Below are 16,347 nucleotides of genomic sequence, written 5' to 3'. Positions count from 1 at the left end.
GCTAAATCATCAACTCAAATTAAATAGCAAGTATGTAAAATTAAAATAATTTACTCTTAATTTTAGAAAATGTTTTGTTCTTTTTGAGGCTTTTGCTCTGCTAGCTCTGAGGACTGTGCTTAGTAGGTGTACTGAGTTATCCTCTACCGTGGGTAATTCCACTTAAGTCACTTCCAACCTAGGGATTCAAGGGGGTCAGGACAGAGAGGTGAACTAAGGATATCACCCAAAACTGGGTGTAATTTGCCCTTCCCGGTCCACCAAGCTGGCACTGTGGTTGGAAACCTGTGGGCCTGGCCGTGCTAGTGGGTCGGCTTAATTTAAAGGTGCTCTGAGCCGCCCTTTCCTGCTTTGGAAGGCTGTGGCTAGATCGGGTGAGGCAACGTGAGCCTGGGCGCTTGTGGAGAAAAGCCGTGAGCAGCTAAAGGTTGGCCCCTAACGTGGGACAGAACCAAGCAGCGAGGACCGGCATTTCGGTGGCCGCCGGCTTTGGGCGCCCTGGCCGCGTAGCGGACAACGCCGCCCGCCCACTCGGGCACGAACTACAACTCCCGGCGTGCACTGCACCGGCTGGCCTGACAGCGAGCGCCGTGCTCGACCCTCTCAGCCGCTTGCGGGCCCGCCAGCTTCTTATCGATCCTCGCTGCGCATCCCTCTCTATTCCGACTACCGGGGACTCGCCTCCACCAAAGCAAAGAAGCTTGCCAAATTCAATCCAGCGGTTCCAGCCAATAAAGTGTGCGGACTCAAGCCACGTGACAGTAGCGGGGCGGTGCTCGGGCGGTGCCCTGATCTCTATGGTTTTCGCGGCTTGCTTAGAGGGCGTGTGGTCCACTGGAGGACTCACTCTTATCCTTCCATTACCTCACTGCCTCTGGTGGCTGCTGGGATACCGGAGGACTCGGGCCCCGGCTCGACTCAGTCCTCCAGCTGCTAGCGGAATACCTCCAGTTCTTCCTGCCGCCGCCTGTCGCTTCCTCCTCCGTCCGCCCAGCCGGCCTTCCTCGCCTCGCCCCGCCCCGCCTTGCCCGCGCATCTGGCCTGCTCGCGGGCCCGCTTCTCTCGAGAGCCCCCACCCAGGCGCATGGCTCCATGAAGCAGGAGGAGAAGGCAGAGCGCGAGAGGTCCCGTCCGCCCCGGCTGCGCCTGGGCCAGGAGAGAAGGTGAGAAACTCAGGATGCACCTCCTCCGCCGGGCCCAACTCCCTTGGGCCGCCACCGCCGGGCCCACCGGGCCCCCTCTGCGGGTCGAGCGGAGCAGCCGGGGCGCGTACCCCTGGGGTCCGGGCAGCGTGGGGGAGGGGCTCCCGGGCGTCGGTGGGAGGAGGCGGCGGGCGGGCAAGGCCTGCGGGCCGCGTGTCCCAGCTGAGTGCGGAGGTTGGGAGGTGCTGCTGGGGAGGGAGCGGGCGGACGCCCGTGCCCTGGCCACTAGGCGAGGCTCCCGCTCCTTTCCGCACGCCCGCCACGAAACAGTCTCGGGTCCGCATAAAGTTTGGTGGTCTCCGGCGCCGCCTGGCGGCCCTTCCCCCGCCCCCTCCCCCGCCGGGTGTCTGGATTCCACCCCCGCGGCTTGGCCCTCGCTGCCCTACCCGTCGCTGGGTCGTGTCCCCAACTCCTCCCAGCTCTTCGTACTCTCCTTCCCACTCCTTTTTTTCTTACCTTTCCCTTTTCTTTTGGCCTACTTTTCCCGGCCTTTCCTTTCCCCACTCTGTCTTGTCCTTCTCTTGCTTCTCTTTTCACACGCACGCTTTCTTTTCCTCTGTTCTTTTTTGCCAACCTCAGCCTCCTTTCTTACCCACCTATTGCCTCAGTTTTCATTGTCTCTCCACCTTATACTCTTAGGATTTTATGCCTCTCTGCTTCCAGTCTGTGGAGTTTGCCCTTCATTCGCTGCCCTTTTCCATTCCGTGTCCTGATCTGAACTTCTCACTTTACCACACTCCTTTCCTCTTATCCCTGTGGGCCTATCCTCTTTCACTGCCCTCTTCTTGGATAGAGTGGGTGGGGCCTGGAGTCTCCTGTTTACTTCTTTGGGAATAGGTCAATTCTCTACTACTGGGGAGAGTGAGGAGAGTTAGCGAGAGATTATGAAGAGATTTGTGCAAGACTAAGAATAAAGATGAATTTACCAACAGTTATCTCCATCTGGAGTAACAGGATGGCCTGTCCTCAGGACCTTGGCCTGCTGTCCAGTAGTTCTTCAGCACCATCTTTGCAGAGAATTTGGGAATATGTTTGTATTCTGAAACCAGTGCAGAGTCTCGAAATGGTATATCTTGGCCTGAGAGCAAGTTTTGATCTAAAGTAGTGGTAGAGGAAGTTTTAATGTCTGTCTCATGTTCAGGTTCAATAAAACCTTTGATCCTCAGTGTCCTCTCTTGTAATGACGCCAAGGATGAGGTGATTCAGTGCGTGGGACTGCCATTGCCACCTTACATTTAGATTTTGAAGTAAGGAGAGCCTTTTCCTTAGCTTTTTTTTTTTTTTTTTTTTATTTTTTTTTAAAGAAATTGCTCTGTTGAGTTGTAGTTTTTCAAAAACCATCTCTTACCTCTGCACTACCTTGATTTTGTTCATTCACTGCACCTGCATTTCCATCTTAGGTACAGGAAGAAGGAATGGAATCGGAAGGAAGAAAATTCATTTCAGAGACAAAATAGCTCCCCTCCTCTGTTATAGCTGTTCCCCTGGCAGTACAAACTTTCTGCTTTCAGTGAGTATTAACTTGGACATACTTAGAATAGAATTTTGTTGCTTTTTTTTTTTGTCTTAGGCCTCTGTTAGGACTTTAAAATGTAGGTTTACTTTGTTGACATATATTTTTCTACTTCTATGAGGGGGTCCTAATGTTGATGAAGTTCCTTCCACTTGCTTCTAAAATAATTTAAATATGTGAAGATAATTTATTGTTTATAATCCCATTAGAGTGATGTAGATGGTGGTACAGCATTATACTTGCCCTCTATGTTTTAATACATAAGTCCGGCTCTGCCCTCTTCCCAAATTCTTTTTTTAAGACAAACAAAGATAATAACTCAAGGGTTAATGCAGTTCCTATCAAAGTCAGTTATTGGGTCTCTTCCATGCAGTTATAATCTTCAGAGATTTTTGGAACATTTCGCCCTAAATCTGCTATGGTGATACTGTCATCTTGGAAATTGTTAACAAAGTTCTGGAAAATTTTTTACTACTGTTGTGTCCCTTGAGTTTATTAATAACACTCGTAAGAGAGTTTTTCAGAGTGCTTCACATCTTAATGGAGCCTCACAAACCCTTTGTGAGGGAGGCAGAGAACAAATATTTTCATTTTACAAATGGAAGAACTGAGGCCTAAAACAATCTGTCCCCTTGCCATAGGTCACATTAAGGGAGAGGATCTGAAAACAAAACAACGTTTGACTTCTATATTCATTTTTTCTTAAGTTGAAGTGAAAATGTATAGTCCTGTGCATTTTTCTAAAACTTTTTAAAAAGTAGTTATATGGGTATGTATATTTTTTTCAGAGAAAAATTTCACCTAGCAAGTTTTTTTGGGTATGTGTATGATGTATATGATGAGGTTTCAAAAATATAGAAATGATTATTTGAAATGATTATCAGAATGTTTGTGGGTTTTTCACCTGACTATTTTTAGAATAGTTCCATAGTAGGCCAGAATTACAGTTCAGGTGCAATTTCTCTACTCATATAATACAATAATTAAATTGAATTTTAGTTTAACTCTGTCACAAAGGAAACAATATGTTCTCTTCTTTATAAAGCTTGAATGGAATGGACATCCGGACACTAAGGAAATAAGAGAAGGAAATTCAGAGACCCTATTTTTCTTTGTCTCTTTCCTACCTCACAAATCTGTTTTCTTTGTTATAAGGTCATGCCCCATAAAAAACTGTTTTGAGACTTGTCTTAATAAAGTGAATCTAGATTTTTTTTAATATGGTTATTGTTTGAAAACAAACTACTTTGATGCAGTAGTTCTGTTAATGCTAAGTATATATCAAGATTTCTATAATAGCATATTCAGTAAATTTGGCTTTTTAGTGTAAGCTTAAAAGAAGACCACGGTAGAATAGAACTGTAAACTCTAAGACAACCCAGTATTTTTTGGGGAGTGGGAGGGCATCCACAATGAAAAGAACAGTGGATTATTTGTTAGAAGCCATTGTTTTCAAAAGAGGAAAAGCGTTAAGGTCATTGAAGTAATAATCCCATGTTGTTAATATGATCTTTTAGACTACAAAGTAGTTCTTAATAGAATTTTATTACAAAGTCATTTATTTCTCTAGAAATCGTAAGAACTTAGAGGCATGTGCATTAAGGTCATTGAAGTAATAATCTCATGTTGTTAATATGATCTTTTAGACTACAAAGTAGTTCTTAATAGAATTTTATTACAAAGTCATTTATTTCTCTAGAAATGGTAAGAACTTAGAGGCATATGCATTAAGGTCATTGAAGTAATAATCCCATGTTGTTAATATGATCTTTTAGACTACAAAGTAGTTCTTAATAGAATTTTATTACAAAGTCATTTATTTCTCTAGAAATGGTAAGAACTTAGAGGCATGTCAATTTTAGAAGCAACCCTACATTTATTAGTAGAGGTAATGGTAGTATTGGTAATAGCAGATGCTTTAATAAATAATAGTCACTAGATGCTTTTTATGTCTTAGTCATTGAATACTCACAAATAACCGTACATGGTAGCAGGAGCCCAAGTCCACAGAGATGTGACAGCCTGCGTGAGTTTGCAAAGCCAATATGTGGCAAGTCAGAGTTGGGATTTGAGCCTAGGCTGCAATCCCAGAGCCTAGGCAAATCCCTCAGAAGATGGGAGCTGCTCTAGGAAGCTTGTTGTTTTCAGTGGAATTAGGAGCCTTGGAAGAGATCTCTCCCAGCGAAGGAAGAAGGTCCTCTGTCCAGTCAGCTACTTCAGTCAGGGCATCCTCACATCCTCCCTTCAATACCGGTCTCCATACTTTGTTTATAAATATCAGCAGTTTACAAGACATCATTTGTATTAACTCTTGAAATGATCAGTTGCCATCCAAGCACATAATGCTTCAGTGGGTAGTAGCTCTTAAAGTGCTCCATCACTTGAAAGAAAAAAATTTTTCTCAAATCAGTTGAGAAACTAGATATGGCTTGTTAAAGGAAAGCCTTGAGCAACCTAAAGTTAAATAGCACCTGAGGCAAAGTTCAGGACTTACCAGTTACTGGTGTGTTTTAGCAAAGGAGACAGCTACCAGCGTAAATCAAACCAAGAAGTTAATGAAGGGGATATTTGACCTAATTTTTTAGTGAATTGTCCACACTGGCTATCCATTTTGCTATGAATTAAACCATTCCCAGGTTTAGGCTGAACAGAGTTGACATAAGAGTAGATACTTATAATTTACTTCAGCTGCTGACACTCCAAGGTTAGCACCTCACGATGGAACCGAATGTGCAAAGATTAGATTGTGCTGTAAACATTTTTTTTGTTTAAAAAAAAAAAAAAAAAAAGGCAAACTTAAATGAAATTACTAGGAGATTTGCAGGTAAGATTGTTGGTGTGTATATTATGTGCAAGGCACCGTGTTAGCTGTTGTGAAAGATAAAACACAAATGTGACACGATCTCTGAGACTAAAGGTGAGGATGATTTCATTGCTGGCTAGAATTTAAGTGGCAATGGAACATTGCTCAGCTTACCCCAGAAAGGGAGGAAGAGTTGCCATCTGGCCTTTGTTGAAGACCCTAAGGAATAATATTACATGTCAGGTAAAGGTGTAATTTTCAACACCAAGAACATACTTTATTTGACACTTGATAGGTTAGGAAGTCTAAAGTAAAGAGGTAAAACAGTAATTCCTTTTATTTCCTCCAGCTTTTTGTAGAAGTATGGCTTTGGCTCCATCTGGTGGAAATCCAGTTTTAACTAACTCATCCTCATTGATCTCAAGTGGACAGACAGCAGGAAAATGAGATCATTTCTGCTGGCTCTTAAAGTGGCCCTTGAGTTTACCTTTGAAAGAGTAACTAGCTGAAGGCTTTAGAGGGTCTCGGTGATATATGTGTCTATAAAACAAGGGTTTTTACACCTGACTTCCAGTTATTTTAGATAAACCAGCTTCACAGTAACCATTCAGTTACTTCTACTATGATCAGAGTATAATTGCTGGTAGTTTTTATGAGGTGTTGGGGGAGGGTAAGAAAAATTCCCACACCATTTTAGAAGACATGTTGAGTATATCATTAGGAATATTTGTTTTTTGTTCGTCAGACAATAGGTGAGTCTTGTATTGAAATGCTGTTATCCTGAGGTGTCTTACACTGCGCTCTCAGCCAAGCTATTGGAGAAACAAGTGTCTCTGGCTGTTGTAAGCCAGTCCTGGAAGCAGAGTCTGAGACCACTTCCTTGTGAGATGCCTGCTTTATTCTAATAGGGTTAGAAGAGTCTCTAACCTAAAGAAAGTTTTGATGAAAGTGGTGGATAGTGGTTGATGTTGTAAATAAAAAGTATTTACTACCAGCCTCATGATTTACTTCACATTCTTTACTGTTGTTCACTTAATATTTGCTTTATGCTGACAGATAAGTAAAATATCAGCCCCCTTCGAAATAATTCAGTGGAGGAGGGGAGATGGAGTGAGTAGGTAGGCTAGAGATGAAATAAGATTGCCCGTATGTTGAAAATTGTTAAAGCTGGGTATTGGGTTCATTATACTATTTCACTTTGTTTATGTTTGAAATTTTCCATCGACTTAAATTCATAGAATAAAGTTTTAAAGAAGTGCCTTCTAATATTTTTGGTGCGGAAAGTCTCTAACTCTGCCTTTGGTCACTAATTGAGAGTATTGATTGAATTGTTTGCATGGGATGGCCTCCCAAGAAATGCTTGGGCCTAAGGAGCCACAAGATTTGGGTTGGTTCTGTTGATTTCAAATCATAGTTTGGGAGGCTGGGGGGTAATTGTTAAATGTAATCAGTTGTGATCATCCCACTGCAGATCAGTGATTGTACGAGGTGTGAAGGCAGAATATACAGACTTGACTTCTGCCTTGGCATGGTTTGAAAAACCCTTCTATTGCTCTGTTGTGGATTGTTTCACTGTCAGGTAGTTGATAACATTTGCTAAGGAACACCTGAATTACCACCATCATAATGTTTAGCTTTCCTTCAGGTATACTTTAGTGTAATGAGAATGAGGAAAGATTTTTTTTTTTAACCTTTGTGTTTCATCCCCTCTCCTTGTTTCTTTGAATTTTGGGGCTCTCCAGAGGCAGAGATTCCGGGTCCTGTTAAAACTCCAGCTCTCTAGAGATAGTTCTGCTGCTTCATTCAACATGTGTCCTAAACCCCCTGCCCAAAGTTATGTACAAGATAGAAAGTCAAAAGCTCAGGGGCTAGTGACATCATTGTGAACTAAAATGATAATGTCAGGGTTACTGGTAATTGTTAGGGTGATGCCTGAGATTCTGGCTTTGAACTTAGGTTTTGATTTTTTTTTTTTCTCTGCTCTATTTTTGTTGGCAAGATTCTGTAAACTATTAGGCTTGTTCTTAGTATACCCTTGAATGTAATTTGTTTTTCATCATGCACTTAGGAAAGGGACTGAATCCAATGGCTATTATTGGCAGGCCTTACTCTTCTTCATGGCTTAGTGGGAAAACCCAGGCCTTGGACTCTGATGGATAGATTACAGTCCCAATCCTAACTCTGCCACTGAGTGGCAGTCTGGCTTTTGGCAGGTTGTCTGGCTTATTAATATTAAGCCAGAGGTCCTGCCTCTGTAAAATGATGGTAACATCGTCTGCCTTGCTGAGTGGTTTTGAGGATTCTTTGAAACCCTACTTAGCACCTGTTCAGTGCAAGCAGTACTCTAAGCCCTGATTGAACAGTGAAGTCTTGGCCCTTGGGGAGTTCCATCCTAATGGGAGCGGTCAAGGCCCAAATATTGAGAGCATCTAAGTAAATTGACACTTACTATGCCAGACACTTTATTAAGCACTTTACATTTATTAAAAAAGTCATTTAATTCCAACAACCACATAAGGAAAGTCCTGTAGTTCTTGTGAAGAAACTGAGTCAGAGAGGTAATCCTTAAGCAGTCAGAATTTGAACCCAGGCCATTTGGCTCTGGAGGCAATATTTTCAACCAAGACATTCTGCTCCCTCTCTTAACAGTCTAAATAAGACACGTACATGCTCAGAAACATTCTAGTTTTTGGAGATTTTAATGTATCAAGTGCATAAGCCTTTCTCAAAAAGAAGCCCATGTTTCAAGCGAGACATTGAAGTGTACAAGCTACTATTTCTTGGCAACTGACAACTTTCATCTCACTAAGAATTGCCCCTACATACAAAACTGTGTATTTTGTTATGGATCAGCATATATCAAGAAGGTAAACAAATAGTATTTGATTTTCTTGTATTTCATTCAACTTAAAGTGACAGGTTGTTTTGTAGAAATAATGGCATCGCAAGTGGGTATATAAATATCTAATTTGATTTAAAGGGTTGTAGAATTTACAGCCAAAACTCTATGTTGTAGAGCAATGCCTAAAAAGGCAGTTATGTGCTGTGTGTTCAAATCATAGAGAAAATTTTAGGTAGGATAATACATATATAATTGAGGGAGAGGGCTAAAACTAGCCTGTCATGACGAGGAAAACAGTATACTTTTTGAAGTCAACAGAATTTTACAAACTTTACAATCGAATTTTACAATCAACTTTGAAATAATGGATCTAGATCTGATTCTGTTGATTATTGACACAGCAGAGAAAGGATTTTGGTAATGTTATAGCTATACATTTTTACCTTAGGCTTTTTAAGAAAAAAATTTTAGTAAAGATCCTTCCTCTCCTTCACATCATCGGATATGGGACACTGGTTTCCTGGCCCATCTGATGCCGCATTTTGTTAAACTGAGTTGCTCTGCATATGTCTGCTTTGCTAGGACAGAAATGGCTACCTCACAAAAGGACTGTGAAGCTTGGGTCATTTGTGTGAATAAAGGTTTCTACTAGGTTGTAGCATATCTTGAACGAGGTCTTGAAAAGATAGATGTATAGATATTAGAGTGATTTCAGAGAACCAAAGAAAATGAGTAAGGCATTGGAGAATGAGAGCAGTGACGGCAGGAAGGTGAGAGCTTTATGTTAGAAGGTGTGCTCTTTTCAGAATGGCAGCTAACTCCTTTTCATCTTCAGTAAGATCTGGGGCTGAAATTACAGAGATTTAGGTTAGCGATGAGGAAAATACAGAAAGAATGTGTTTAACAAGGAAAACGTAAAAGTTCTTCTGGGGTCCTTTAAAAATAGAGCAGTTCAATTTAGAGCCTCTAAAAGGGTAGAGAAAGCAACCTGATGAAGAGTCTGACAGGTCAGGTGGACTCTTCTAGTCAGTCTTGAAATGTCCTCATCAAGCTTTACAACGGCTGCCATTCCACCCTGTGTTCTGCCTGAGAGTCTTGGGCAAGAGAGAACGGTATTACCTGCCTCCATCCATGGTGATCATAGCTTTATGGAAAATAAATTATTCCCCTTTGGGAAAAGGTTGGGAGTTCTGCTCTGGAACTCAGGATCTCCTCTATCCCTGTTGGTCTGTGCCCCTTTGTGACCATGTGACCTGGATGAGCAAGAGAACTGATGACTTTTATCTCTCCATATAGACTCTTTGATTTTTGTTTTCTCCTTTTAACCAACCATTTGAATCAATGCTTACCTATTCATTCTCTTTTTGGTTAGGGTTCTGTAGCATTCCAGACCTCGAGCACTGAATCAGGATGGGAAAAAGACGTTGTGTTCCTCCACTCGAGCCCAAGTTGGCAGCAGGCTGTTGTGGGGTCAAGAAGCCCAAGTTATCTGGAAGTGGAACGCACACTCACGGGAACCAGTCCACAACTGTCCCCGGCTCTAGTTCAGGACCTCTTCAAAACCACCAGCATGTGGATGGCAGCAGTGGTCGGGAGAATGTGTCGGACTTAACTCTGGGACCTGGAAACTCTCCCATTACACGAATGAATCCCGCATCGGGAGCGCTGAGCCCTCTCCCCCGACCCAATGGAACTGCCAACACCACCAAGAATCTGGTGGTGACTGCAGAGATGTGCTGCTACTGCTTCGACGTTCTCTACTGTCACCTCTATGGCTTCCCACAGCCACGACTTCCTAGATTCACCAATGACCCCTAGTGAGTAAATCCTTCAGGACGGGAGAGTGAGAAAGGCATGATGGCATCGTTCCAGGGTCATTCTCCTCAGAGAGAGTGCTCCTTGTAAAAGCTTTAATGTGATTTGGGCAAAAGGTAATGGGAGTAGGATGATGAGAAATGTCCAACAATATCTAGAACGTTCACTGGATTCAGTAATGGAAGGGGGGGGTTAGGTAATATTTGGAGGAGGTATAGGCTTGTGGTTAATTTTCTAGAAATTAAGAAAATTTTATCTTCGGCTCTTCTCTTGGTTTGTATGGGCATGAATAGGTCATTTAACCTCTCAAGTGTGGAGGTTACACCACCATCACACCATTGTAGACCCCAACAGTGTTGATGTCCAAGTGAATTGGGAGTTTTGAGGGCTAGGCTGGAGACTAAGAGCTTATTTAGTGGGAGCTGTGATGCTCTTAACAAGGGTGTTTTCACTTTGATCCTCAGCAGACCCGTGGTAATCCCCTAGGGCCACTGGCTGCCCATCAGAAATGTCAGAATATGCCTTACTGTTTTTAGTTCAAGACTTTGTTGTTTGTCCCAAGCCCTCTCACGTGTCAGTGATATAAACAGGGAACATACATAAAGCATAAAGTAAAGAAACTCATGCCAGTGTTTGCTTCTTTCTCAGAATTGGAGGAAACTTAGAGCTCACTTTAAAGCGCACTGCTGCTTTTTGATTTTCGTTTTTAGGAATGCTTTTGGAGCACTCGTTGACCTAAGATTATTTATTCCCTAGCTGTTAATGCCACACTGGGGCATCGCATAGTCCCACTGGGCAGGGAATGGAGGGGCATGAAGGAAAAGTCTTTGCTCTTGAGAGACTTGTTGCATTGGCATATCACACCCACAAAGCTAAATAACGTGTGTGGCACACTGGACAGAAGTAGAGGGGAGGTTACTCCTGTGTGATTATGTCAGGAGGAAATGTAGAGAAAATGTGCTAACTTTTCAGGGAAGTGTTGCCATGGGATACCATGGTCAGAAGAATCCTGACTGAGCAGATGGAGATTCTGAGCCTTGGTTGGAGTAGGATCAGGTGTGTCCCATAAAGGGAGAGGGACACAGGTTTGGAAGAGTGGGTGGTGGCCACAGCATTATCGGGAATGGGCTATATTTCCATCCTGCAGACAGTGGAATTCTTGAAGGGTTTTTAAGTAGGTGTTGAGACAGTAACTTTGGCTGGCGCTGTTCAGGTGTTTTGGTGCAAGGAAATGATAGGTGGGAGATCTGCTTTGTAACAATGATCCAAGAAGTACCTTTATCAATTAAGGTGCTTTTTAGAAGTGTTTAGCTCAGGGATCTAAGAGATAAGGACATAGGAGTATGGAGGAATCTCAGGAAGAGAGAACAGACTTGTAACCTAAAAAATCTGTCACTATCAATCTGATGTAGCCTAATGAAGCATTATTTTGGCATAGAAACAAAGTGGCAGCATCTGCTAATAAGCAGCTCTCTTCAGTAGACGTTGTTTTTCTTTTTTGAACATTTATGAGCAGAAGGTATTTGAAGTTGCCAGGGGCAGAAATAATTAGGGGGAAAATGTGAGATTGTAGGGAATGCTTGCAGATAAGGAAGAGAAGGGTATACAGGCTCAATGTGTCTTCCTGAAGGATGGAACTAGGAAACTTGGACATTCAAAATGGAATAAAGAAGAAGAGAAAGATATGGAGAAATAAAAGGAAAAGTTCTGGGCAGAGGAGGAATATAGCACATACATGTGGTGCCTAAGCTTGTCAGTAAGGCACATAGGCAAGGCTACCCTGAGAGCCTTTCTTCATGCTGCCTTGTTGAGCTGTCCTCTCCATTTCCCTCCAGAGACTCCACCACTCCCCAAAAGGTACCTGGCAATTCAGAAAATCTTTTTGGGGAATAACGGAAATGAAAAGGAAAAAAGCCAAGCTTTTGTTCTTATCCATGGTTGATTTGGGGCTAGAGCGTGCTTTGTGTTTTGCTTTTTAGTCCGCTCTTTGTGACATGGAAGACAGGGCGGGACAAGCGGCTTCGTGGCTGCATTGGGACCTTCTCAGCCATGAATCTTCATTCAGGACTCAGGGAATACACGTTAACCAGGTAATTAAACCAAGCATAAGGTCTATATATAAATTGCCAATCGAATTTATCTACAGAATTGAAAACAGCTGCCTGACTTTGGCTCTTCTAAGTGATAAAGAATGAGTGTTCTCTTTTTGGTGATCGGGAAATGTGGGGGCTTTAATGTGGTGAGTCACTTATCAGTTCAGCTACAGACAGTTAATATCAAGTTTTTTAGCACATTAGTATTGACGGATAATAGATGTTCTCTGCATAGCTCAAGGATCATAAATATTTGGGCATATGATGTTGACTCCTAATTACTCCAGAGAGCCCCACTTACGTTTTCTTTCCCCTTCCAGTGCACTTAAGGACAGCCGATTTCCCCCACTGACCCGAGAGGAGCTGCCTAAACTTTCCTGCTCTGTCTCCCTCCTTACTAACTTTGAGGATGCCAGTGATTACCTGGACTGGGAGGTGAGAACAGCTGCATTTGGAACTCTGCGTCTCTCGTTGCATTTGGGTTCGGGTTAGTACATGGTAATGTATCTCCTTCATTGAGAGGGCATAAGAATGTGAAAGCTGAGTTTGGAAGCAGTTGTGGGCAACATAGGTGACAGAAAAGGTGCTGCAATATTATAAGCAGAAAATTGTGAAGGCTTTTTTTCCATTTTTTCTCAGTCCACTCTGGTCTACATCCTTCTTCCATGTCCAATAAATAATAGGATAAAGCAGAATATTCTAGATCCCTCTTGGTAAGCCCTTGAGTAAAAGTTGTTACTTAGAGTCATTTGTGAAGGGTTGTAAACCCAGATCAAACCCATGGCATGTTCATTTAATGGAATAGATTAAAGGTGGAATATTCAAGTTATCAGATGAACTGTTAAAAGAATTTATATAACCTTCATACTCTCTGAACTGGCGACATGTCGAATCACACCTTCCCTCAAGCTAAAGTTTCTTTGGCTTCTATACCTGAGAGAGAGTGTTAGTCGTGGAAAGCAAAAGGTTCTCCTTTTCTCAGACCTGGGTCAAGCTGGTCAGGGTACAATATCAGTTTATATGTGGATGGCTTAAGTTCCCTTAGAATGAGTAAATGCCATTTATTTGGTTGTGTTTTTCTGTAGGTAGGGGTCCATGGGATTCGAATTGAATTCATCAATGAAAAAGGCGTCAAACGTACAGCCACATATTTACCTGAGGTTGCTAAGGAACAAGGTGAGTTTGACAAATGGAATTGCAGTGAACTATACTGTTCACAGTGTTGCCAGTTAAAGAAAAGGAAAAGGAGTGTGTTGTCTTTCAGCCCAAAGGCAACTAAGAATGAGTGCCTTTCTTCTTCTTAATACCTATCAGATTCTTATTCAATGATAAACTTCCCCAAAAGATGCAGAAGCTGGGGGGAAAAAAGGGTTAAAGATTTCTCTTACCTGCTTGTTTCACTTACTTTCAGTGAATAGTTTTATTTCTTGGCCCCCAAAACTACAGTGATAATTGTAGCAAAATTCCACCAGTTTACTTGACAATATTATGGAGTTCATTGTAAAGGAAAGTTGCCCATATCAATGGGTTTTGAACTTTTGGTCATGAATTATTAAACAGTGTTATATTTGAGAAAAGGCGAAACATAATTTCTCCTGTTTTTTAAAGAACTCTGTAGTTTAGAATGCTACATTAAAGGTAAGAAATGGGTCAAGCAGATTTTCTCTTTAAAAGAATATTTAAAAGAATACCTTTAAATGTTGCTTTTGCGTTTAACCCGATTTTTGTCTTTCTTGGAATTAGTCTTTTTTAAATTAATATGTGGAACACAGTATTTTTGGCGTGTGAACGTAGAATAAAGAGTAAAGTCCAGTTCAATATGTCAGCGAACTAATTACGTGGAGAGCTGCCTTATTGGTTTCCATCGTGGTTGTGCTTAAACCTTTTCAAAAGCAGTGTGGATGTAACATAAAAAGGAAGTCTTTTATCCATCTCTTTGAGATTACAAAGGTAACATTTCTGTGCAGGGTGGCACACCATAAGTATTTTCTAATACTGAAATGTTACAATAACTTAGGTAATCAGATTACTTTTGCTATTTGAAAATTGGTTAGGAAAATTTAAAAATTGGCACATACTGTAGTAATTTAGGGGCTTTTCTTTGGTTTTCAATATGATAATATTAGGTTTTATCTGTTAAAAATGCAAAAACAGCAGAACTATATGTGTGAACAACTTTCCCATCCTTCCTAAAGGAATAGCTTCATTCCCTACTATTATTTCTCTGTAATAGGACACAAGACTCCTAGAAATAATCAAAATGAAGAAAGGTCACACAAAGGAATGCAAGCTGCAGAATTTGAATTTTCTCTTCCCACAGACCAGCCCTGGTTAACGGCACTAGGCCAATAGGCCAGTCTAAGTTGGGACTGTGCTTGTTCTAGATTCTTATACTGGGATCACATCTGATAAGAAAGATGCAGAAGCAGGGGTGCTCAGGGACACAGCCATTATGGTGTGTCAGGCCATAATCTCATGTCTTCAAGATTTTCCTTGGACTTTCAGTAAGACTGACAACTCAGCACCCAGGGCTTCCTCTGCCCCTCCCTAACAGATTTAGCTACTTCTCTCACCATGTTAGAGTGTGTCCCACTATGTCATTGTACACTGACCTCAGTGTGTGTCTCTTCTCCTCAGACTGGGATCAGATCCAGACAATAGACTCCTTGCTCAGGAAAGGTGGCTTTAAGGCTCCGATTACCAGTGAATTCAGAAAAACGATCAAACTCACTAGGTAAGCCACTGTCTCATTTTCCTTGTCATTTTAATTTAGTCGGGGTTGGATGGAGGATACTTCCAATGCAAAGGGGAAGAAAAAAAATTACTACTGTTTCTAAACCACAGAAGTATGATGAGGTCGAGGCTCTGAGGAGACAATGGCAGCAAAGGCAGACTCCTCAGCATCCTGAGTGTCTTAACAGCTGAGCTGATAGCAGAGTAGGAGCAGGGCTTAGGCCACTAAGCAAGTCATGGGTGTCTGTGCTAGACTTGCTTGTTGGGAAGCTAAGGGGCAAGATTGAAGTCAGGAAAGAAGGCTCTCAGTGCAGAAGGCCAGAGTCAGTTGAAGCCACATGACATCAGGTGGCAGAGATACAAGTGGCATGTTAAAGGAATAGTCAGAAAATGCTTTTTAAAAAGAGTTACAAGGTAATACCTCTGCCTGTTTGGGGTGAATGCTTTGGGGAGGTTGCCTAGTGTGGTAGAATGCACATGGATTTGGGGTCTGAAACCCAGCTCCACCACCTTGCTGCATGACCTGGGTCAGTTATTCTGCCTCTCTGAGTGGAAAAAAAAATTTTCTTGTCTGTAAGAAATGAATGATAATGCCTTGGGGTTTTTGTAGGATGTGGTATGTTAATGTATAAGGAATTTCTAGACCAGGGTCAGGCAGTATTTTAGGTGGTCGGTAAACGTCAGTTCTCTTCCCATCCCTACTGAAATCAGAAACACTGAGAGGTTTAGTTTCTGTGGGCTTTTGTGGGCCTCTGGCCCCCTCATCTGTAAAATGCTGAATAATCATATAGTAACGTCACAGGTTTATTTGGAAGGTAACCCAGTGTTTTTGAAATGCTTTGGATTCCAAAAAATAATCTTCAAATACAAAGCATTATTATTATTATTATTATTATAATTTATTTGAACAGCCATTTCCCTGTCAAAATTCAGGAATAATCACCTTGCAGTGGAGGAGTGATTACAGTGGGAAAGAGATGGCTCTGGGTAAGGATTGTCACACCCAGCTCCTGTGGTCTGTAGTAGGCTCCATAGGTTTGTAACACCACATGCTTTGCATCGACTTGTGGCTCTTTCCAGAGCAAAGCCAAAGTGCTATGAATTCTGTTTCGATGACCCTGTGATACAATATGGCATATTCATCCAGGAATTAAGACCCATCCTATGTAGTCCCAGGATCCTTTAACCTGCTTCATGAGAATTTGAGCCAGAATTAGGTATCTGTGCCCTTTTGGTTATAAATAACTTGTTTATAGCTTTTTGCAAATTGAGGTTGTATTGCATTTCTGTCAATTTATCACATTTTAACCTGAAAGTAGTTACGCAGTTTACCCTGGACATTGGAG

At 42.0% G+C, this 16,347-nt stretch overlaps 1 protein-coding gene across 3 annotated transcripts in view; it reads left to right on the top strand.

Moving 5' to 3' along the window:
* The first annotated feature begins 1,026 nt into the window (after positions 1-1,026).
* AMMECR1L (AMMECR1 like) overlaps positions 1,027-16,347 on the top strand; it is a 19,501-nt gene continuing 4,180 nt past the window's right edge. The window contains exons 1-7 of one of the 3 annotated variants that reach the window (XM_006913446.3): positions 1,027-1,163; positions 2,603-2,712; positions 9,733-10,177; positions 12,155-12,265; positions 12,589-12,703; positions 13,354-13,444; positions 14,906-15,002. In XM_006913446.3, coding sequence (XP_006913508.1) covers positions 9,771-10,177; positions 12,155-12,265; positions 12,589-12,703; positions 13,354-13,444; positions 14,906-15,002 — 821 coding nt within the window. In that variant the 5' untranslated portion in view covers positions 1,027-1,163; positions 2,603-2,712; positions 9,733-9,770. Of the gene's footprint in view, positions 1,164-2,602; positions 2,713-9,727; positions 10,178-12,154; positions 12,266-12,588; positions 12,704-13,353; positions 13,445-14,905; positions 15,003-16,347 lie in introns of all 3 variants that reach the window. The other 2 variants (XM_015590591.2, XM_025047910.1) reach the window with 2 other exon arrangements.

This window comes from Pteropus alecto, unplaced genomic scaffold, assembly GCF_000325575.1.
Source record: "Pteropus alecto unplaced genomic scaffold, ASM32557v1 scaffold725, whole genome shotgun sequence".
NCBI lineage: Eukaryota > Metazoa > Chordata > Mammalia > Chiroptera > Pteropodidae > Pteropus > Pteropus alecto.
Note: the sequence above shows the minus strand (reverse complement) of the source record. Positions and strands in the feature narration are given on the sequence as shown.